General features: G+C 31.9%; 1 protein-coding gene across 1 annotated transcript in view; it reads right to left on the bottom strand.

Annotated features, from left to right (window-relative positions):
- LOC139516239 (E3 ubiquitin-protein ligase rnf213-alpha-like) overlaps positions 1-23205 on the bottom strand; it is a 152110-nt gene that overhangs the window by 29072 nt on the left and 99833 nt on the right. Inside the window, exons 51-70 of the mRNA XM_071306268.1 lie at positions 22884-22960; positions 22232-22364; positions 20737-20844; positions 20365-20450; positions 19847-20035; positions 19236-19362; positions 18443-18649; positions 17836-17972; positions 15593-15803; positions 14910-15249; positions 14501-14648; positions 11973-12313; positions 10913-11079; positions 10286-10507; positions 9735-9946; positions 8107-8212; positions 5225-5328; positions 4389-4565; positions 3867-4124; positions 2645-2765 (exon numbers count right to left, since the gene is read on the bottom strand). Of these exons, the coding sequence (XP_071162369.1) occupies positions 2645-2765; positions 3867-4124; positions 4389-4565; positions 5225-5328; positions 8107-8212; positions 9735-9946; positions 10286-10507; positions 10913-11079; positions 11973-12313; positions 14501-14648; positions 14910-15249; positions 15593-15803; positions 17836-17972; positions 18443-18649; positions 19236-19362; positions 19847-20035; positions 20365-20450; positions 20737-20844; positions 22232-22364; positions 22884-22960 (3471 nt within the window). The remainder of the gene's footprint in view (positions 1-2644; positions 2766-3866; positions 4125-4388; positions 4566-5224; positions 5329-8106; positions 8213-9734; positions 9947-10285; positions 10508-10912; positions 11080-11972; positions 12314-14500; positions 14649-14909; positions 15250-15592; positions 15804-17835; positions 17973-18442; positions 18650-19235; positions 19363-19846; positions 20036-20364; positions 20451-20736; positions 20845-22231; positions 22365-22883; positions 22961-23205) is intronic.

The following is a 23205-nucleotide window of genomic DNA, read 5'->3' as shown; positions in this document are numbered from 1 at the left end:
GAAGATTATAAAATGCGGTCAAATACGAACTTATAATTAACTCCTTCAAAGTGTCATACTTAACATGAATTTTAAGAAAATTAACCAAAAACAGATAAAAAAATGCTCATTTTTGCAGAGTTATCTCTCTTTCCAATGTTAATTTCGATAGGAAATTAAAAATGCTGATTTTGAGTTTTCCTCAAGATAAGATTTTATGGGTCTTTTTCTGTGTATATTTGGGGCTAAATGCAATAGATTAGAACTTACAAATTTTACAAAAAAATGAGTCTATTTTTTGGGTCAGTTTTTGGTTAATTTTCTTAAAATTCCTGTAAAATAGGATATTTTGATGGTGTTATAAGTTCGAATTTGGCTATATTATATAATCTCCTGCTCATCAAATGTACAAAACTGAAGTGTTATGGGTATCTTAATTTTTTTTGCACATTTTCCATTAAAGAAATTGCAAAGGAGTAGGTCCAGTAAGACCCCTTTTTGGCCCCAAAATATAGCAGTTTTACAAAATTGTAAAGATGTAAATGTTTAGTTATTTATTGGAAAGTAGAATGCTTCTACTACATAAGTATGGGCTGTTTTTGACAATAAAATGCACATATATCAGGTACTAGCATCATTAAGTCATCATAAATTACTGAAATCTTCACAATTTTAGCATTTTAGTTAAGTTTTAGACGGTTTCCGTCTCAAATAAAAGTGGCCGCATTTGTGTTCATTCTTAATATTGAAATGTAAGTTGTATTTGACGATAATACATAACATATATAAAGGTTGAGGATGAACACGGATGTGGCCACTTTCATTTTATACAAAAACAAATATGAAAAGTTACATTTTTTGGCATATTTGATGGATTTTTCATATTTAAGCTTGAATCGGAGCTATTTTAATTACTTAATCAGTTAAAATCTTTCACATAAACTAATTGAAACAGACACTTAAGTGTCCAAAATCTTTCGTTAGATGAATTTGAAATTTGAGACCATAATCGGCCCTTACCGGACCTACTCCTTTATGGCTTTGTGACCATTTTTAAAAAATAATGTAAATATTTGGTATTGTTTATATCTGTAAATTATATTTGTTCAGTATCCACCTTGTTTAAAGAAACTTTAAACCACAAAAAGAAGAATATATGCTTTATTAATTTTATTCAATTTGAGATTCTTTACCTTAACATGCTGAAAAATCTAATAAATGGTTAACTAATGAATTATGAAATCTAGGTTGTAGCTTGATAAAAGATATGAAAACATCTTTAGAGTAGTTAATTATATTCTAAAACAGCTAAAATATCAAGAACCAATACATTCTGTTAAATAGAAGCAGTAAAGTTCAATTTTGTATCAATTTTTATTGATATTTCTGCCTTTTTTGCTGAGTTATCTCCCATTCAAGGCTTCCAAAACGGTCATATATTCCGGACAATTGTATGATGTCCAGTAAAAGTCTGGCTGGGCAAAGCATGAATCGGTCATCTACTTTTTAGTTTTCAAGGCTTTCTTAATAGACAGTCATTTTAACATTCGCTATCTTTTTTACCAAACTTTTGCCTTTAACAGCCACACATATTGGGTCATAAGTGACATGATGATTAATTACTACCAAAACAACCCCATCTTCAATACTTTCTAATTTTCTAATTTCAATCAAGGCTAATTAGTTGTTGGACAGCTGGAATCTACCTGTTCAGGTGACAGGTAAACTATTTTCGGTACCAGACATCGTATAAATTGATCGGTCTATTCAAAGTTATTTTCCTACATTTCAGCGGTTTGTATCTAATTCTTTTAGTCCAAAAGAATAAAATTATAAGAAATACATTTATAAACATGATTTGATGAAAAAGTTTAAAAGGTCGTCAGAACTACGTTGTATGAACTAGAACACGTGTGCGCAGGTGGGAAATTTAATTATGCATCCTACATTTCTTAAAAATTGCTAAAATTATCATTGATACCTGTATCTAACTTTCATTTCAAGTATTTTGTTGAAGAAATAACGTGAAAAGAGCTTCTTCACTCAGTCGTGCTTTGAAAACATACACAGATTTTAGGTATCCGTTTCTGGTCCATGTTTTACCATTGTCAAGTCAACATCCAGTATAAGAAAATGTAATTTTAAAAACGAAAGTAAAGTTTTTGACAATGTTATTTTGCACAAATAAAGAGTCTAAGGCAGATATGAGCACACTGATGTGCACACTTCGAATGATGCTCTGACAATTTAACAGTTTATGTCAGAACATCAAATTCATAACAAAGTAAAGTTTAATATCACTTTTTTTTAATCTAATGTCAATCATTGGGATGGCCATCTGATTACCATAATTGCCTTTTGTGACTTAGTCTTGAGGGATTTTAATCGGGATCAGATTTAAAATGTCCGGCTGGCTCAAATATTTTTTGGAAGCCCTGCTCCCATATCAATGAAAATCTCCAGAGGGAATTTCAAAATCATGATTTTTTAGTTTTCCTCAAGTTAGATTTTATGGGACTTTTTTCTGTGTAGATTTGGGGTATAACGCTAAAAATTAAAACTTAAAACGGACGCGCAGACCAGAAAACATAATGCCCCTCTACTATCGTAGGTGGGGCATAAAAATGAATGGATAAAACTAATATATAAAATAAGAAAACTATACCTCCATACACTGTAAAATTAACAGACACAGTTCTACCAGTTCTTCCTGCTTTCCAAATGATGCAACAAGCTGGCTTGTTCTCTCAAAGTAAGTTGTAAGATGTTCTTCTATATCCACTCCACTAGTATAAAAAATTTAATAAGGTGAAATGCACTCAAGATTTACATATATAAAAGGTACTAAATAATGACCTTTAAATTCCAAAGCAATTAATTTAATCTGATACTGAAACTGCTGCTCTTCACTTGACAATTCATTTACTTTTTCTTAAATGTTTTCTCAACTCAAATTCATTTTACCATGTTTGAACTAAATCACATGTGAGCTGGGTCGGATAGAAATCGACCTTATGCAAACGAAAATCATTACCTCTGTTAACCTATTTTGGGTTAAAATAATTTCTACGGAAAGTCTGTAATTGTTCCAAAAGTAGGTTTTCATAAGAAGACAACCCTTTTAAACAGACCAAAATGCAGCTTTTATATCTTAGTTATTCCAAACTCGATCAAAGTCTTAGATATGTATATGTGTACATGCACTTGCATAAGGTCGATTTCTATCCGACGCAGCTCATGTAATGTTCAATTATTGATTAAAATGGGTTAACAAAAGAACATAATAAATAAAGGCAAAAGTAGTATACCACTGTTCAATAGTCATAAATTGATTAAGCCAAAGCAAATCCGGATAGTTACAAACCAAAACTGAGTGAAACACATGAACTATAACTGTTTTATCACATCATTAATTACTTATACTTTTTTTGTTAATGTTTCATATATGAAGAAAAGTATGTGTGAGGTCAAGGATTTGTATAGTACTATACAAATCCTTGGTGAGGTTAAAGTAATATAGCTAGTATTATATTCTATAAACTGTTTTCTTTATATGCATGTCCATTATATAATACTATTATTGTAATTTTATATTGTATTATGGAGAAGACTTCATAAGTATGATTTACTTGTGTCTAATCCATTTTGCTTTAATTCAGCAAATAAAATATGTTTAAACTAAGTAATATATAGCTGATAGAAACAAAGAAACTTTTCAAAACCTGATAAACAACATCTTAAGGTTGAAGAAACGGGTATCTTCAAAATTAGTTAAATGTCTGAAAAAAAAATAAATCTGTAACCAATATTTATTTCAAATAAGATTTTATTCCATTATCAATGGAACTAGAAATCTACATTTTGAATCAACTCTTTTCAATACAAACCTTGTTTGCATCAGCTGTTGTAAAAGGAATGACCTGACAACTGGTGTGGGGTCAATGGAATCCTGAAACACACTCAATTCCTTAGATACCAGTCTCACTTCTCTGTCATTTTCACTTTGTCCAACGATATAAGATTGAAGTTTCTTAATGACCTCAGGTGAGGGAGGAGTCCCATCAGCAAAACAAAGCTGTGATACAACCTCCATAAAGAAACTGTTACATCTTCTTCTAAAATCTCTATATTTTGTCAAATTCTCGCTGGAATTAAAAAAGAATTAATGTTTCATTCCTTATAACTTTTGAAGTTTTGGAGAATATGTTTTTTTAAAAGAGGTTACCATTATGTACAATTCAAGACGGAAAGATACAAATATGACAAAGAAACGACTCATTGAGAGTACAGGGTATAGAATAAAATTTTACTGGAACTTTTGGAATTCCAGTAATGACAACAAATTGTGATAAGGTGTATACAGTAACAAAAACCTCCAGTATAGTCTTAGTTATTTTTATATACCTCACCTCTTATGCAATGCTTCAGGATTAAAGTTTTCTGGCAGTGGTTCATTACACTTCATACACTGCTTTTTCATAGAAATTAGATCTTTGAAACACTTCTTACAATATACATCGTTACATGGTAGCTTTACTGGGAAACTGCTGATATTGTCTCCACAAGCTGAACATTTCTGCAGTATTCTAAAATATATAAAGATAAGTTACTTATTTTGCTAATCATGCATTGCAAATTATTATTCATCATGTTTCAAAATTGCTTAAACATTTTTTCGATTTAATATTATTATGCTTGCAGCACTAAATCTCTTACTTGCACATTATAGATAAATTTCATTCAAGTCTTGGTGGATGATAATTCTTCTTATTATTATGATTGGGGAAAGGTTAAGGGGCCCAGGTTAAAAAACCTATAATCAGATGAAAAATTACTAAATGTTCATCCATTATTGGAAGGAGGCAGGCCACAAGAATATCGCCCTCCCCTTTATTTTATGAATCTAGATCTGCACCTAGCATTGTGATGAAATTGCTCTCACTGGCTCACTGGCCAGGGGCAGATCCAGCCATTTTAAAAAAAGGGGTTTCCAACCAAGGAGAAAGGGGGGATTCCAACTATATGTCCCTATTCAAATGCATTACTTATCCCCCCAAAAAAAGGGGGGGGTTCAACACCCAGAACTGTCACTGCAAGTATAATAAAAAGAAATAAAACAATTATAATTTGATACTGATGCTCAAGGTCATGGTCATATGTTAATTATTGTAAAACAAGAGAAATTGTCTAATAGAGATTTTTTTTTATGAGAAATAACTAGCTTACTTTAGATTGAAAGGCTTACCCAAAACACTGGCTTAAAACATTTTCATTTCTCTGTTTTAGATATGCTTCTATTGCTTCAAATGTTGGTAATGCCTTCAAGTTAGCATCTGTTCTGCCTAATTTCTGCATGCAAAAATATATTAATCTTAAAATAAACAATGACTGAAATTCAAAGAATTATAGAAGATCAATACAAGCTTGATACATGTACTTAATTTTGACAAAATCACATGCATGGAAAAAAGAAATCTAACATAAAATAAAATGTTGAATAATTTTTAATACACATACTTATAAATAAGAATAAGTGTCCACTAGGACACCTGATGTACCTAATTCACAATACATTTCTAAGTTCAGGAACCACAAAATCAAGCTCAAACCATAATTTTTAGTCCCCTACAGACATAGTCGAAGGGGACTTAAGCTTTGCACTTGGTCTGTCTGTATGCTGTCTGTCCATCCGTCAGTCCGGCAAATCAGTTTTCCACACCCTTTTTCTTCAATCTTTAAGATATTGATTTAATATTTGTTATATAGTTTTATCATGACAAGTTATAGATAAAATTCGAATTTTGTTCCGGTCTGATTATTTTGTCCAGAGTTACGGTCCATAAAAAAATCCATATCTAATGTTAGTGTACTATTTTAAACCATATTTCTATAAAAAGAGAGATAACTAACTCATTTTAAAAAAATTCTTTAGTAAATTGTTTGAAAAATTTGTGCAAAGTTTGTTTGATATTTTGTTTTAAACTAATTTTCTGAATGCTATATATATTATATAAACAAGAATATGTCCATAGCACATATATGCCCCACTTGCACTATCATTTTCTATGTTCAATTGGAATAAAAACTTTTATTTGGCATTAAAATTAGAAAGATCATATCATAGGGAACATGTGTACTAAGTTTCAAGTTGTTCAGACTTCAACTTCATCAAAAACTACCTTGACCAAAAAATTTAACCTGAACAAAATCCTTCTCACTGAGTTTAACCCCATGTTCTATTTTAAGTCATCAAGGCCATCTTGGTTGATGACCAGGGTCATCGGATACATTTTTAATACTAAATGCCCTAAGAATGACTTAGGCCAAGTTTGGTTTATTTAGGCCTAGTAGTTTAAAAGAAGAAGATTTTTGTAAAGATTCCAAAGATTTACGAAAAATTGTGAATAATTGACATAAAAAGGGCAATAACTCTTTATGGGGTCAATTGTCAATTTTGATCATTTGACTTATTTGTAGATCTAGCTTTGCTGAACAATTTTGTTGTTTACAGTTTATCTTCATATATTATAGTATTCACGATAATCATCAAAAACTGAAAAATTTCTTTAAAATTACCAATTTAGGGACAGCAACCCAACAACAGATTGTCTGATGTGTCAGGACAGATAGATCTTTACCTGATGAACAATTTGAATTCATGTCAGATTTGCTCTAAATGATTTGATTTCAGGTACCAGTCTTGTATTACAACTCGAGTTTCCGGTGCATGTCAAAACATGGAGGGAAACAAAATAGTGCATTTTTTTCTGAATTTTTTTCTGAACTCAATTTTTTCTGTTTGATTATAGGTTTATGCTGAATTGAAACATATATGTCGACTTTAAAAAAATCTTGCATCTTTTGGAGGATATCAATCCAGGAAAGTGGAAGGATATCATGTTTACTGGAAGTGGTGCGGCCTAGTAAAAACAGCAAACAGAAAGTAGAAAAAAATGTTTTGACTTCAGGTTTACGTAGCTTTTTATTCTTCGTGGCATGACCGGCTTTTTTCTCTCTCGATTAAATCACAATTTCACATTAGTACATACATGATATGAACACGAAATTTTTTTTCTATGTAGCATTTTTTTTTTTTTTTTTTTTCAAAGATCAGCTGTTTTGCATGTAAGCCTATGGAGCAGTCAATTAAAAGACTGTAACCTTCAGAGATATAAGCCAGAAACTGCATTTTATCCCCAGGTTCTATTATTAGCCATGGCGGTCATCTTAGTTGATGACCGGGGTCATCAGATACATTTACAAACTAGATACCCTAAGGATGATTTAGGAAAGGTTTGGTCCAATTTGGCCAAATTGTTTCCGAGGAGAAGATTTATGTAAATGTCAACGGACCACAACGACAGAAACGGATGCCTAGTGATGAGAAAAGCTCATTTGGCCCTTCTACAATAAAAGTGATTTTGGTGAAAGTTATCATGAAGCGTTTGAAGTTGAACCACTTATAATAACCTAGGAAACATATTGCACAGCTTTCCACAACTGATTATAACAGCATGTAGTAATGTTTAATTGTCATTGCAAACAAAACGCTAAAAGATCTGTTTTGTTGACAAATGTGCGTTATGTTTCTGATCTTAAAAAAAAAAAAATTGACATGTTTTCGTTGAATTTAAAATTTATGTTAATCATGACTTCATAAAAAGAGAGATGATAAATAGATTTTTAAAAATCAATAACCTTTTTTTCATTGCTATAACTATGATACATTGATCTAATAGTCATTCATCCCTAACTTGATATTTTCCCTAGAGTAAGGGGCCATATTGGGCCATTAATAATTATCAAACATACTCCTTTTCCTTTAGCAAAAATTAGATCTATTTGTTTAACCTCATGCAAAAGTTACAAAGATTAAATAAACACATAGGCTATGTTTTCTGAAAAGAGTGCAAGAAATCAAATTTTTAAGTCACCATTTTACACCTATTTGAATGATTGTATAAATAAACCAATTTTTCAAGACGTTTCTGCCATTGGCCTTCTTCAGTTCTTTATTTTTCCTCTCAACTACATGGCTGACATTTTGTTTTCCTATTTGAATGATTATGATATCTATACAAGTTCTTTTTTACACACTGAAAATGTTAAAATTATTGAATAACTTACAGTCCAAAGAGCCATGCACCTCACAACTTCTTTTCCTTCCTCTTCATTTGACATACAAACATTCTCAATAAATAACTTAACAATAAATGTTCTTGTCCATTTGTACCTGAAGAAATAAAAAAAACAAAACTATGTTGATTGTATGATGCCATCAAGATGTCTTGTGTTGCCTCATTTTCCTTTAATTCATAGAAATGAACTATTTAAGTTGCAGTGAAACCGTTTCTCAATTTTGACGTTTCTTTGAACATTCCAGTTCATAAAAAAATGAAATAAAAAAGAATGAATTATACTTAGTGGGATTTTATGATAATCAAAACTTTGCTTTTGGCTAAAGGTATATATCATGGACTTGTCTTGTAGAACCATATCATAGATACATGTACTGGTAAATTTGTAAATGGGTCATTTAGTTTCATTTCTCTCCATACTTTGTTGTATTGTAAGAATTTCTCTGAAAAGAATCTGAGACCATTACATCCCAGCTCCTTTGTTCTAACAGGGGTGATCTGAGCCGGATCACCCCTACCAGATCACCCCAGTTTGAGTTTCTTTGTTATGCATGCTTTCCTTTGTTCTGTAACATTTTGGCGGGAATGTCGAATCCACTATAAAACTTATAACTAATTGTACGGAAAAGACTATCTATCTAAATTCACGTAGAAAAAAATCCAGTGTATATGCTGGGATTCGAACTCAAGACCTTTAGCATACCAAGCCACGACACATACCACTACACCAGGACGACTGGATACGAACTATCAGTAATCTAACATACTTAAAGGAAGCAAGATATTTTTATAAGTGGGGCGAGTTGGCAGACCTTTATTCAGTGGGGTTTAAATCCTTTTCGTTAATAAGTGAGTTGTCAGACTGATTGTTAAATTTGATTTTACACTTTTTCAAAAGTTGGGCGAGTCGGTAAAGAAGAGTGGGGCGATTTTTTTTATAAAGTGGTGATATAGTGTGGGCCGATTGGCCAGTGGGGCGAGCTCGAGTTGACATTGTTTGATATCTACTCATCGTATTCGGGGGTCATAAAGGGTATACATCATAAAGTAATATATAAAGTATATTATAATGGTTGTGTGGCGTTCTAAACTAGATTTTATGAATTGTAAATGGTTTTTCGTCTAATCTAAAACAGCTGGGATGTAAAATAGTTATCCCATTCGGACTTGGTGTGTCAGTGTTAGATCACCTTCTGGCCTCTGGCCATCGGGGTGATCTTACACTGACACACTGCGTCCTCGTGGGATAACTATTAATTATCTTTCGACTGTTGGGTGGTATAATCTGGCTCAAACATGATCTGAAGATTTTTTTTATACTTTTATACAGAGCACTCTTCTTGATTAACAAAGAGGTCATTGATTTTCATTCTGAAAAGTATTCACCAACTTGCATATGAACACATTACTAAAACATTTGTTTACCTTTAAATTCTCTTTATACAATATTAATATCAATAAGCTGATGTAATTGAGAAAGTTGACTCTCTATGAATTATCCTATCTATCTTTCATTCATTAAAATAAAGTGAATGAAAATAATAAAACATATAAAGCTTCCAAAATCTAGCATTCCTTAATGGCAGTTTTGGTATAAATCTATAAACAAATTTCTACCTGGCTTGGTTTAGACCTTCCTGACATCTTCCTTTATATTTAAATTCCTGATTAAGTATATCCTGTTTGAAATGTCCAAATATCCTTTCAACAACAGGTCTATACTGGCAGACCTTTTGTAACCATTCATTTCTAGTTTCTTGTTTGTTGAGTTGTTCTCTGGCAGGTCTGAGATCATCGATCAATAACTGAAGAGCTAGGATGTCTAATGTCTGAAAGATTTAAAATGAACCCTCCTTTTTATTTTACAACATCATAACCATGTCTGTAAAGATATGTTATTTTAAGTTCTTGAAAAGTGTGGGTTTGATAATTTCTAAATTGAATAACTGAGCAATTTTATACATGTATAACCAATAAATTGTGTGATATGGTCATCGAATCTAAAGAATGAGCACCTTTATTACACTGTTATAACCCAATCTCAGTCAAAAACACAATTACCATCTAAGCAACTTAAAATAATAGTTTTCACTTACCAGTGATATTTTGGGGGGAATTTATAAAAGAGTAAACTAAATAGTTAGTTAAAAGAATTAAAGTTTACTCACATTTTCTTCATCTGTAACAAGAAAATTGTTTGCATCCTTCTGCTTAAATGCAACTATTTTTTCACTACAGTCCGGCCAAACACAAACAATATGTGAAAAGTTCTTGAATCTTGCTGCTTGTGAAAAATATGCAACATGACAACCAAATAGAGAAGGCAAAAGGCTCCCATATTCTCCTCTGAGTAATCTTCTACAACCTATTGCCACACCTTCACATACCAGCTGCAAAAAAATTAAAAAAATTAAAACCACTTTCATATCATGACAAAAGTTAAAAAATCATTGATTTGGAATAGATAATAAAGAATAAGGGTTATACACAGGAGAAAAAAAATCCTTTTAAAAAATTCTCCAATAAAATGGTATGACTATGAGGTATGGGTTTTGCTCATTGTTGAGGTCAAATAGCAAGATGTTGCCAAATTTTGCAAAATCTTTAAAATTTGACTCATGCATGTGCAGAAATCACTGAAGCATGACTGGAGCTTGCCTCCTCTTTGTAAGTCAGACAGGACTCCCCCTTACGAAAAGTTCTGGATCTTCCATTGACGTATTTCAACAAGAAGAGCCATAAATATCAATGTTGTTTAGTGCTTTTTTTTATTTAAATATGTTAATTGTACTTACAATGCCTTCATCCTCAGTTTGGACTGGGTAAACCATATGTACAAAATCTCTGATATAACACTCAAGAATGGCATGTGTACTAACTCCATCAATACTTAGTAAAAGCTTTCCAACAGGAAAGTCTCTAAATATATCTGCAGCCTTCAGAACTAGATCCATATTATTTTCTAAACGGAAACAAATATCAAGAAAATTTATTGAATAATTTATGGTTGCTTAATGTCAAGTAGCAAATATTACATTTTTATTCAGAACAACAACATATTAATGAAATGGTTAAAAAGTTTTCTTGCCACTTTTCAGTTCAAATTTAGGTATTTAAAGCTGACTGTAGTACCTTGTTTAAAAAATATGAATAACATCTCCTAGAAATATCTGTCTCTTTTTATATAATGTATATAGTATAAGTCTTTGTAATTTTGCTTTTGTATGGAGATATGTCTGATTTTGAAATTATTTCTTCCCATTTCTCACATTTTTTTTCATACTCGATATCATAATAATTATTATTAAAAATATATGTCACATGCATATACATATATATATATATATATAAATGGTACTTAAATAATGTTTACTAATACTGGTATATGAATTATTTTAAAGCATACAATATCACTGCTCATGCTCAATACTTACTTAACCAGCTCAAATTCAAACTGTTTTAGGGCCTGTTTGATTAAAGTTTATTAATATCAATCATTTAAAAAAAAAAAAAAAAATTATCATTGTCACCAGGTAAACTCAATTTGAATCAGTTAAAATAAAGTAGGAAGTCCACAAAGCTTCAATACAATACACTAATCTCTTAAATGTATTTATTTCCTATTCTCACTGTTATGTTATCAACTATTGAAAAAAAACTGGAATATTCAATTATCACTCTGCACTTCTGCTATCACATTGGTTGAGTCCTTGTCAAAAAAAAGCAAGTGCACCCGCATAAATAAATTGTTACAATGGTATGGAATATCTATGTAAAAATATTTTTTTAATCCTTTTTTTTTTTTTAAATTCTTTGATTAATGAATCCTGATTTGATTTTGCTTGATTTACTCACCATTATCCTGTGTTTCCTTGGTATTTGTTAGCACTTCATCAATTTGATTGTAAATCAACCAGGAGAACGGCATGGTAGCTGAGAACACCTTGCCTGTAGCAGAAGTTGTTTTCACAAAAACTTCTTGAAGCTCTTGCTGTTTGGGTGAAACAATAGTAGCATAGTTCAACTGAGTTAATTCTGGATCATTAATAAAATGCAGCCAAAGGTCAGTTTGCCATGTTTGTTTCTGTTCATCATTTTTGATAAGAATATCCAAGTTTCTGTTGGTGTCGATGAAGGAAACAATTCCTGCTAAAATTGGAACCACTCTAGATTCTAAGCCCTGGCTGACACTTTTCCTACAAAAGCAAAAAAAATAAAATCAGTCTATTTTCATACGGGCGGGTCTACATTAATACATAAGATTTCTCTATATTTTTCTATAAATGAACTTTATCTTATAGTAAATAGAAAAATAAAATAAAACTACAGGCTCTTAAGAGCCTGTGTCGCTCACCTGTATTAACTGATGCCTCGGAAATCATGTAAAATAAGGTTAAAATCATAATTCATAGTATAAGAAATCATTAGATGCTATATTTAAAATATCTAAGATAATAGCAAAAAACTGCAAAATTTCCATAAATTTACTAACTCAGGGGCAGCAACCCAACAACTGGTTGTCGGATTTGTCTGAAAATTTCAGGGCAGATATATCTAAATCTGATGAACATTTTTGCCAGCGGTCAGATTTGCTCTAAATGGTTCAGTTTCAGAGATATAAACCAAAAGCTGCATTTAACTCTATGTACTATTTTAAGTCATGTCTGCCATCTTGGTTTGCGGGCAGGGCATGGGACACATTTTTAAAACTATATTCTTATGATGATTGTGAACAAGTTTGGTTACATTTTGTTTAAGTAGTTTCAGAGGAGAAGATTTTTGTAAAAGATTACAAAAATTTAAGAAAAATTGGTAAAATTGACTGTAAAGAGCAATAACTCCTGAAGTGGTCAACTGACCATTTTGGGCATACATAGTATTTGTAGATCTTACTTTACTGAACATTATTGCTGTTCAGAGTTTACCTCTATCTATAATAATATTCAAGATAATAACCAAAAATGGCCAAATTTCCTTAAAATTACCAATTTAGGGGCAGCAACCCAACAACAGGTTCTCCGATTCATCTGAAAATTTTAGAGTACATAGATCTTGACCTGATAAATAATTTTACCCCCTGTCAGATTTGCTCTAAATGCTTTGGTTTCAGAGATATAAGGCAAAATCTACATTTTACCCCCTATGTTCTATTTTTAGCCATGGTGGCCATCTTGGTTGGTTGGCTGGGTCACCAGACACATTTTTAAAACTAGATACCCCAATGATGATTGTGGCCAAGTTTGTTTTAATTTGGTCCAGTAGTTTCAGAGGAGAAGATTTTTGTAAAAGTTAACGACGACGGACAACAACGGATGCCGGATGCAAAGCTGGGATAGATGAGCTAAAAATGGGGTCACCGTTCATTTGCGCTCACAATCTGTCTTCGAAAGAAGCATACATTTTTGTAAAGGTGCTTTTTTTTCTCTGTTGAACTAATAAGAGAAATAAAGGTAATATCGAAATAAAAAAGAAATTTATTACAGAAATCGCTCAAATTTTACAATAGTTTAGTTTTAGTACAGCTTATTTGGAAATTATAATATGTAAAACATATAGGTCACCAATGAGTTAAAAAAGATATTTCAATTTAAATGCCAACAAATGGCATTTTTCCACCAAAGGGAGATAATTTGGAACATTTTCATTTCATAGAATATACTTCAGCTACATGTGTAAGCCTTTTTTTATGGTGTGTAGAGTAATTTAATTACTGAACTTAACATGTGGGTTGCCTAAAAGAGTATTTTTTTGGCTGGATTGACTGATGGTTTTGAACACATAAAAAAAAACCCAAGGGAAATAAAATTTCCAGAAAGGTTCAAAGCATTCAGTAATACCTCTTGTGAAAGTGTTTTCAGAATATGACAGAATGGAATGGATATACTTCAAGTTTAAGAACCGAATGGAATGGATATACTTCAGTTTAAGAACCATGTTTAGTCAAAAATCTTTAAACAAAAATTCAGAATTTTTTTTTTTTTTGTGTGATATACAAGAATTTTAAGAAATTTCTACTATTATTTTAAGGTTTATTTTTCAAGCAGGGGTAATAATCTCCCTTACCCCTAGTTTTCATTTAAGGAATGACTGTAATATTTTTTCTGTCTATTCGAAATAACATAAAAAATTCGGTGCACACTGTATAACGCGTGTAGCGGGTTATTTAACAGTGTGCACCAAATTTTTTATGTTATTTCGAATAGACAGAAAAAATATTACAGTCATTTCTTATAATTTAATTCTAAATTCCTTTTTAAACCGTAGAAAACCATGAAAAATGTTGATGACTAAATTATGTCTATGGGCTGATAACAAAATAACATCAGCCAATCAGAAGACGTGTGACATCCAAAATTAAATTATTAGATAATAACACTACTGACCTGAAGGTTCCAGCTCTTTTAATATTATCTGACTTAGAAGCCACCATATTTAGCCAGTTAACTGATGATATTGTTTTGTGACTTTCTTCCCTCTCTATGATGATCTTGGTTGTGTGTTCAGCAACTCCTGACAATACTGCATTGGGTCCTTTGGATTAAAAAAACTTTTTTTTTCCAAAGTAAAAATATATATTTGAAATAAAATGCAATTTTTTTTTTTGAAACATTTGACAATGACTGAAAACTAATATCTTTCTAATACAAGTAAAGTAAACATTTTTTTTCTTCATATAAAAAATATTTCTGCCAAAGCTGTTTTTAATTTCCAAAGCAATCACTAAAATCTATTCTAGTTGTAGGGTATTTTATTACATTGTTATGTTAAAATTTATTCACTTTTTATAATTACCTTCATGATTTTCCAAAAGATTTAAAACAATTTTCAGTCTTTCTGTCGTCCTTGCAGAGTCTGTTGGAGGGTCCTTCAAACAGGCCAGTGCTTTGTGTATACAACTTAAGATAAACTCCTTAATGTTAAATTCATCCTGATCAAAAAGGTTAGATTCTGATTCATCTTCTACACTTGTTTTTAGTTCTGCATTTACATCCATTGTATTTGGTTGTTTAAATTCTGGCTTCTTTTTACCAGAAAGAATTTCACCAGCAGTCTTGCCATGCATGTAACAAAATGCTGGAATTACTTTTGAAATTCTGAGGTCATCTATATGAGCAGAATGCCATAAACCACACTGCAATAAAATATAATGAAATAAGTGATAATAAGTCATTAGATATAAAAGGATTTATTATTTGAAATATATATGGAATACTTATGATAAACAAATGAAACACAAAACTGAATCCCGGTGCCAAACTGACAATCGATAAGACATGATTTACAGTCAAGACAAAATACTTAAGAGTATCCTCTACTGTTCTACTAACAAACAGAAAAATTTGAGTATCGAAAAAACATTTAGTTAGACTTGCTAATTTTCCTATAGCCCTGGAAATATGTCATTTTTTAGGGGAAGAAGCCTTAAAATTGATTTTTTTTAAATATGCAAAATAACTTTAGTTACTGTACTGTACCTGAAAACCAGTAAAGGAATCTCCAGCAATACCAGGGAGATGCACAAGAAGAACCACATGGAATTTGACTTCACTGTTTTCTTCGTGTACATGTTTGAGTTCCCTCTGTATAGAATATCTGGCACATGCAATCAGTTCTGCATTTTGGTCCCCACATTCACATTGAACAATCAGCAGTGAATCAGATTCTGTTTTCCTTTCAGCACAAGACCTGGAAAAAATCATATCAGTTTGTTTCAACAAGATGCCCTTAGTGAGTTACAACAGTTTGACAGAGAAATAAGCCAGTTTCACTTGTTTATATTCTGACAACAATTTTCCATATAATCAATATTTATTTCCAAGGGAAAAAAATCTTTCAATAAAATATTTGAATGGCATTGATTTTTTTACCTTGTCGGAGACATTGTTGATGTGAAACTTTTATTTAAATTTGATAAATTTAGAAAGAACTGTACATGTAAAAACATTTAAGGGCATCCGATACAGCTTTTCGATATGATGTCATTTTTATAGTTTTGAAATATGCTGTAGGCCTTGGCGAGTTGTAAAATAAAACACAAAATAAAACATAGGTCACCGTGCTCGTTTTCGAGAAAATTGGGGATTTGTGCAATTTTGTTAAAAAGGTAGGCGATTTTATAAATTTTTTGGAGCAAATATTTTTCGTTGTAAATTATTAAGATCTGGTTGAATTTCCAGCTGTGATAAGTGACAATAAGGGAAACAAGAATGTGTCCCCAGTACACGAATGCCCCACTCGCACTATCATTTTCTATGTTCAGTGGACCGTTACAGTGGGGTAAAAACTCTAATTTGGCATTAAAATTAGAAAGATCATATCATAGGGAACATGTGTACTAAGTTTGAAGTCGATTGGACTTCAACTTCATCAAAAACTACCTTGACCAAAAACTTTAACCTGAAGCGGGACAGACGGACCGACGGACGCACAGACCAGAAAACATAATGCCCCTCTACTATCGTAGGTGGGGCATAAAAATGAATGCCTACACAAATGACTATACAAATATTCAAGCCTTGCTTGACATTGTGGACCAGATGCTCAAAGTGGTATTTTTTTAATCCCAAAAATATGGAAATAAAGTGTTTCTGAAAATGTAATTTTTATCATTTTTCTGCATAAACTGCATTTTGTCATGCTTTCTCCAAATCTCAAATAAAAAATATATGTCACTGTGCTGGATTCTATGATAAACGCGATTTATCTTAAAAATTGTGTCCCCCTTTGTAACCTCAACGTTAGCGCTAAAGTGCACGACGTCGCTGACAGACTTTTTCGATGTTATCGCTGCAAATTACTGGCGACATTTTTCAGATGTATAAATATTGTTTGTAAAGAGCTACCTATAAATAGGGAATATTGAAAAAAAGAATACAGATTGTTTGACCATCATGAAAAAAAACCAACCATGACATTAGGATAATATGCTGAACAATGTTTATGACGGACAGACGGAAGCCAGACATTTGTATACCATAATATGTCCCGTCAAAATTTTTGCATGACATATTTTCCACTGGACGTTAAGCAACCAACAATCAATCAATTTGTAGGACATAGTCTTGGTATTAAGCTGGCATTTAAGGTAGCACCTTCCTCATATCAAAAATGATAATTGACATGCATTATATTAGTAAAATCAAAAGGGTCAGTAATCTTGAAATTTCTAACTATACAATATTTTGTTGAAGATCTCACAGAAACAGTAATGTTTTTTCTATTTCTCATGGTTTTATTAGACTGTTATCCTGTTAGAATCAAATGCACTAATATTAATGGTGTAGAAGTTAAATGAGGGAAAAACAGAAATTGGAACATCGAAAAATCCACATTACGTTTCTAATTACGGAAAATTACATGTATTACGTCCCGAAAAAAGTGACGTTTTGCGGGAATTCAAACGCTTGACGTCGCGCCAAGAGTTAACTCCCTTGAAACTGTATCGGATGCCCTTAAAAGACAGGACAGATGGATTGATGCACAATATTCTAATGTTTCTCACAATGGGTCATGTGGGTGATAACAAGAAAATAAATTGAACCAGAATTTTTTCTGGTCTTTTACGTTAAGATCTTTATTTTTATTACTCTGAAATTCTAATGAATATATTAACTAATGTAGTTAGTTTTCTTACCAATTAATGAGACATTTTCAAATTTGTAGCCTTTCAAAGGATAATTGTTTCAAATTTGTATCCTTCATTTTCAATGTGTGTTACCTGATTTGTCTGCTAAACTGTTGTTCTGTGTGAAACTGCTGCAATGTTAGTGAGGTCACATTTTGTTTGTCAATGGGTAAAGTTGTTAAAAGATCATCCACTTCTGCAGGTGACAATATTCTCGAGTTTGTAGTAATCTGAAATAAATTTGAAAAAAATAGAGGTAAGATCCTTTGTTCACTTTCATGATGTGAAAAAGAATACAATGAAAAATTTGAGGATACCTCTCAGTCAACTGCAGTTTATCTCAACAAGGGTTTGTATTCTTCAAATTTGACATCCAAGTCAAGAAATTTGAGCTCAGTTATATGGAAGTTGTATCTTTACATTTCTATAGAGTAAATTCAACCATTTTAAAAACATTGTATTCCATTGATCACATGTACAAGGAATAGTATATAGTGTTTATAATTGGCTTTTGCCTCCACTAGTCTTACCATTTAAAAGACTAAGAATATAATCTATTTATACTGAATAATACTTCTCTTTGCAAGATGAATAGGATAGCTCTCAAAATTTAAACCAAACACACAAGCATATCCATAATAAAGTAGGATACACATCTCTCTCAGAATGCCTTAAACAAGTAATACATAATTTAACTTACCTGTGCATATATATTTCGATTATTATCATCTTGCATCCTTTTATAAAGGTATTGATTAGGATCTTTCTTCATCCTTTCATATAGATAATCTTTCAAACTCTCATGCTGTTGTTGTTTAGAGTAAATATCCATTTCATCTCCTCCATTCTGTGAAACAGCAGCTGGTGTGGCACACCACAGCAATGTTGACTTTCCTTCCTTTAAAATCTACAACAAAGGCAATTGTTAATCATACAGAAGGTGTGCAATATTTAAAACAATCAAAGTTTCATTAAAAAATCAGTTGTTTTATAAATTTGACAAACTAAACTTGAGGTCCACACTGTTTGAAAGAATTCTAATAATTAAAATCAATTAATTATAATACAATATAAGCTTGATTAAATAAGAAATTTTGTTCTTCTATTCAAGGTGATTTCAATGCCTTGACATTATAAACTTTAGAATTATTAAGTTCTCACATTCCATCCATAGCATTGATTTCTAAACACCACCACAGGAAGAGGGGGTGTAATTATTGCAACAGTTCCTAAAACATCTGCATAGGTAACTGTTTTATTTATAGAAAGAAACCCAAAATGAGCAAAGTATTATCAATGAACTAAACATAATTAGAAATGCCTTTTGGTGAAATCTTTATTAAAACTAGCCAAGACCATTTATGAAACAAACTGCAAGAAACCACAAATGGTAAGTTGAAAATCAACAATACTTTTGAGGCAACAGATTTTAATAAATTATTCTTGGCCTTTACACCAGTCATGATACAAGTGTAAATCCTTGAGCAAAGTACCTGATCCCTTTCTTGTTCAATTGCAAGTTCTGTTAATTTTCTTTTCTCACAAATATGATGTATAATGGCAGCACATGTATCAGCGTGGTATCCCATGAAAGCATCACCTATCCTTTTCTCTTCTTTCCTATATAGATGAACAACTCAATTATTTTAAATATAGGTAAATGAGCAATTGCATGTGTAACAAGAGTGCCAAGAGTTGAGTTCTAAAAAGAGTTAATGGTCCATCCCTTAGCAAAATTTCAAAACTACAACTGTCAGTGAACTCACAAAAGAATACCCATTGCCTTTCAAATTAGATTATCTCCCCTTTTACATGTTGAACAAAAATTCTATTCCTTCATGCTTATCCTCAGGTTGTATTCTATAAATAAGTAAAGTTTCATAAAAATCCAGCAAATTTAGCCAAATTAAAGTTGGGCTTGTGACTTTTACCACAAATTGCAATAATGTTGTAAATAAGTTTGATTATCTCCCCTTTATAATGTAAAACAGGAAATTTGATTCCTCTGTGCACATCCTCATTTTTTCTAATAGTGTATAAAGTTTCATTAATATATGTAAATTAGCCGTTTAAAAGTAAAAAAAAAGTAGTTATCAGATATTACTTGTGTCCAAAACGAGGTGGTGATTTGTCTGCTGCATAATTCTCTGCCCATTCAGTCAATTCCTCTGTCAGGTCAGCCTGTTCCATTGTTAGCATGGTATTCATGGACAAGAAATGTTTTTCCAGTCTATTGATCAGTGGTATAGGAAATCGGTCATATACAACCTGCTTTTCTGCTACAACAACCAATCTGAAACATGAAATTATAGTTATTTTTAAGCTGAGCTAAATAGTGAAAGTAATGTAATGGTTGAATATATTGCATAAAGAGCATTGTCATCATATTGGAGCTGAGCAAAATAACTATGATTATTTACAGCACAACAAACTCTATCATCAAACTGATTTTTTTTTACTTAGTTACAATCTTAAATATTGTTTATGAACTTGTTGGCCTTTGCTGATATGTAAATTTTGCTTCTATGCCAAAACAGACATAAGTTATTGAACTCATTACATGTACCATCTAATGATCCCAACACCATAAGTATTCAGCCAAAACAAATGTAATACCAGTACCTGAATTTTCTGTGTACTCTGCACTTTACTCTATGTGTTCCCAGTCCTAAGTCAACATATCTTTCACCCCAGCATTCAAAATAATACTGAAATATTAAAGTTGTAATAAATATATCAATACATAATGAAACTTCTTATAGTGCAAATCAGACAGGAATTAAATAGATAACAGTAAAATTCTTACAGAAAATTCATTCCATGTGCTGGCATATCTGGCAAGAATTGTACTTGTAAGAAAACTAACAATGGCAATTTTCTGCAAAATTTAAATTTATAAGGGATATAACTCCTGAAAACAAATACACCTTATCATTATTCATTCAGTTTAGTTTAAAAGTAATTAGAGCAAGCACTCATTTAAATATTACTTACTTGATTAAGTGCATCATACAGACTTTCATAAAGGTTTTCTAAATTCAGCAGAATCACAGTGCTGCCAGTTTCCATGCACACTTTAATACGATTGATATTCCTGCATACCTAAAATATTCAATTAGTTATAAAGTTAAACATAAAAATTGTAAAGTACTGTAAACCATTTCAGTTTTGTGACTGTCACAATATGGAAAACAATGTTAATTCAACTTATTGCAAATATATATAAATCTCAGATCTTCCCTTACATAAAATATCAAGAAAATGAGAAGATCATGAAAACAATTCCCTGCTAATTTGGCCAGAAGAAACTAAACAAGAAATAAAGTATGTGTGAAAAATAAGTTGGTTTGCAGTATAGAAAGCAGGTTGAATGGTTGATGTCAGTCAGAGATATTTGTTTCGGTTAGTTATATAATTTGGGTTATTATTATTTTTCATTAAAACCAGTATGACAATCTCTTGATGTCTGTCTATTTTTGCTAACCAGTGTTGATGGAATACTGTCTCTATGATGCTATCCAGTGTTGCTGGAATACTGTCTCTATGATGCTATCCAGTGTTGATGGAATACTGTCTCTATGATGCTATCCAGTGTTGCTGGAATACTGTCTCTATGATGCTATCCAGTGTTGATGGAATACTGTCTCTATGATGCTATCCAGTGTTGATGGAATACTGTCTCTATGATGCTATCCAGTGTTGATGGAATACTGTCTCTATGATGCTATCCAGTGTTGCTGGAATACTGTCTCTATGATGCTATCCAGTGTTGATGGAATACTGTCTCTATGATGCTATCCAGTGTTGCTGGAATACTGTCTCTATGATGCTACCCAGTGTTGCTGGAATACTGTCTCTATGATGCTATCCAGTGTTGCTGGAATACTGTCTCTATGATGCTATCCAGTGTTGCTGGAATACTGTCTCTATGATGCTATCCAGTGTTGCTGGAATACTGTCTCTATGATGCTATCCAGTGTTGCTGGAATACTGTCTCTATGATGCTATCCAGTGTTGCTGGAATACTGTCTCTATGATGCTATCCAGTGTTGCTGGAATACTGTCTCTATGATGCTATCCAGTGTTGCTGGAATACTGTCTCTATGATGCTATCCAGTGTTGCTGGAATACTGTCTCTATGATGCTATCCAGTGTTGCTGGAATACTGTCTCTATGATGCTATCCAGTGTTGCTGGAATACTGTCTCTATGATGCTATCCAGTGTTGCTGGAATACTGTCTCTATGATGCTATCCAGTGTTGCTGGAATACTGTCTCTATGATGCTATCCAGTGTTGCTGGAATACTGTCTCTATGATGCTATCCAGTGTTGCTGGAATACTGTCTCTATGATGCTATCCAGTGTTGATGGAATACTGTCTCTATGATGCTATCCAGCATCTCGTATATTTAAATTTTATACTTCAAGAATATCAGTACTTTTTAAGTTTATACAATTTTGATGATACACAAAATGTTTTCTAGTTTACCTGTGTGTATTCCTGGTCACTTGGAAAGCTGCTTCCAAATATTACTTCAGCACTATGCATTGAGAAGATTTTCTGCTGTAGAATTGTCAATGCCCCATAGTTTTCTGTTAGTAACAGTAAATATCTACTTTCACTGCAATAAACAAATTAAAGAACAAACTATTTACTAGGAGTAAGCTGACCAGGCAAAGAAGAATGTTGCATCATCTTTCACTGTAATACTTTCAATAATAGGTGTGTTCAAGGGGTTTTATAAACTTTCAGGGGGATAAATATTCATTGATGTCATAGGGTCCTAATTTTTTTAGTACAAAGAAGTGCTTACCAAATCAATATTTTAAGAGTCTAAAATATTTTTAAATTTCTGTGAGATTTGACTTCCACACTACAATATGAGTTTTCTGGTCAACTTAATCTGTAGAGTCTTAAAGCTCAAAGAATCAGTGATTTCAAGGAGTTTAAAAGGTTTAGGTGTCATCATAAGCACAATGTCCTGGAATAAAAAGATTAGCATGGAGTAATTCAATAGAACATTGTGGGATTGCATTTTGAACTCAAGGGGGGATAACTTTTAGGCTATAGATTCTTTAACATTTCTGAAAAAAAGATTGCCATGTCATTGTTTATGTAATATATGTAACATTTATTATACCTGTCTGCCTGACCACTTCCATCCAGACACGCTTTAATCATACCCGTTGGAGAACATTCAGGATCAGACTCTGTTTTCTACAATATATGTTAAATTGTTGTCAACAAATTCATTCCATATTTGGCATTAACTTAAAGACTAAATTGGCTTTCCATATCATGGTTGTAATAGATTGAGTAACACAAAAAATAATTCATCAAATCTGCTGTTTCTCAGAACTTTGGATAATTTGTCATCTTATAAATGTCATATTTTGATTTAGATCTTTGCATATATTTTCTAAATGTTTTTTGCTAGAAAAAAATGCAAATTAAAAAACAAT

Source organism: Mytilus edulis, chromosome 1, assembly GCF_963676685.1.
Source record: "Mytilus edulis chromosome 1, xbMytEdul2.2, whole genome shotgun sequence".
NCBI classification, from domain to species: domain Eukaryota; kingdom Metazoa; phylum Mollusca; class Bivalvia; order Mytilida; family Mytilidae; genus Mytilus; species Mytilus edulis.
The sequence above is the reverse complement of the archived record's forward strand: the minus strand, read 5'-3'. Positions and strand labels throughout refer to the sequence as shown.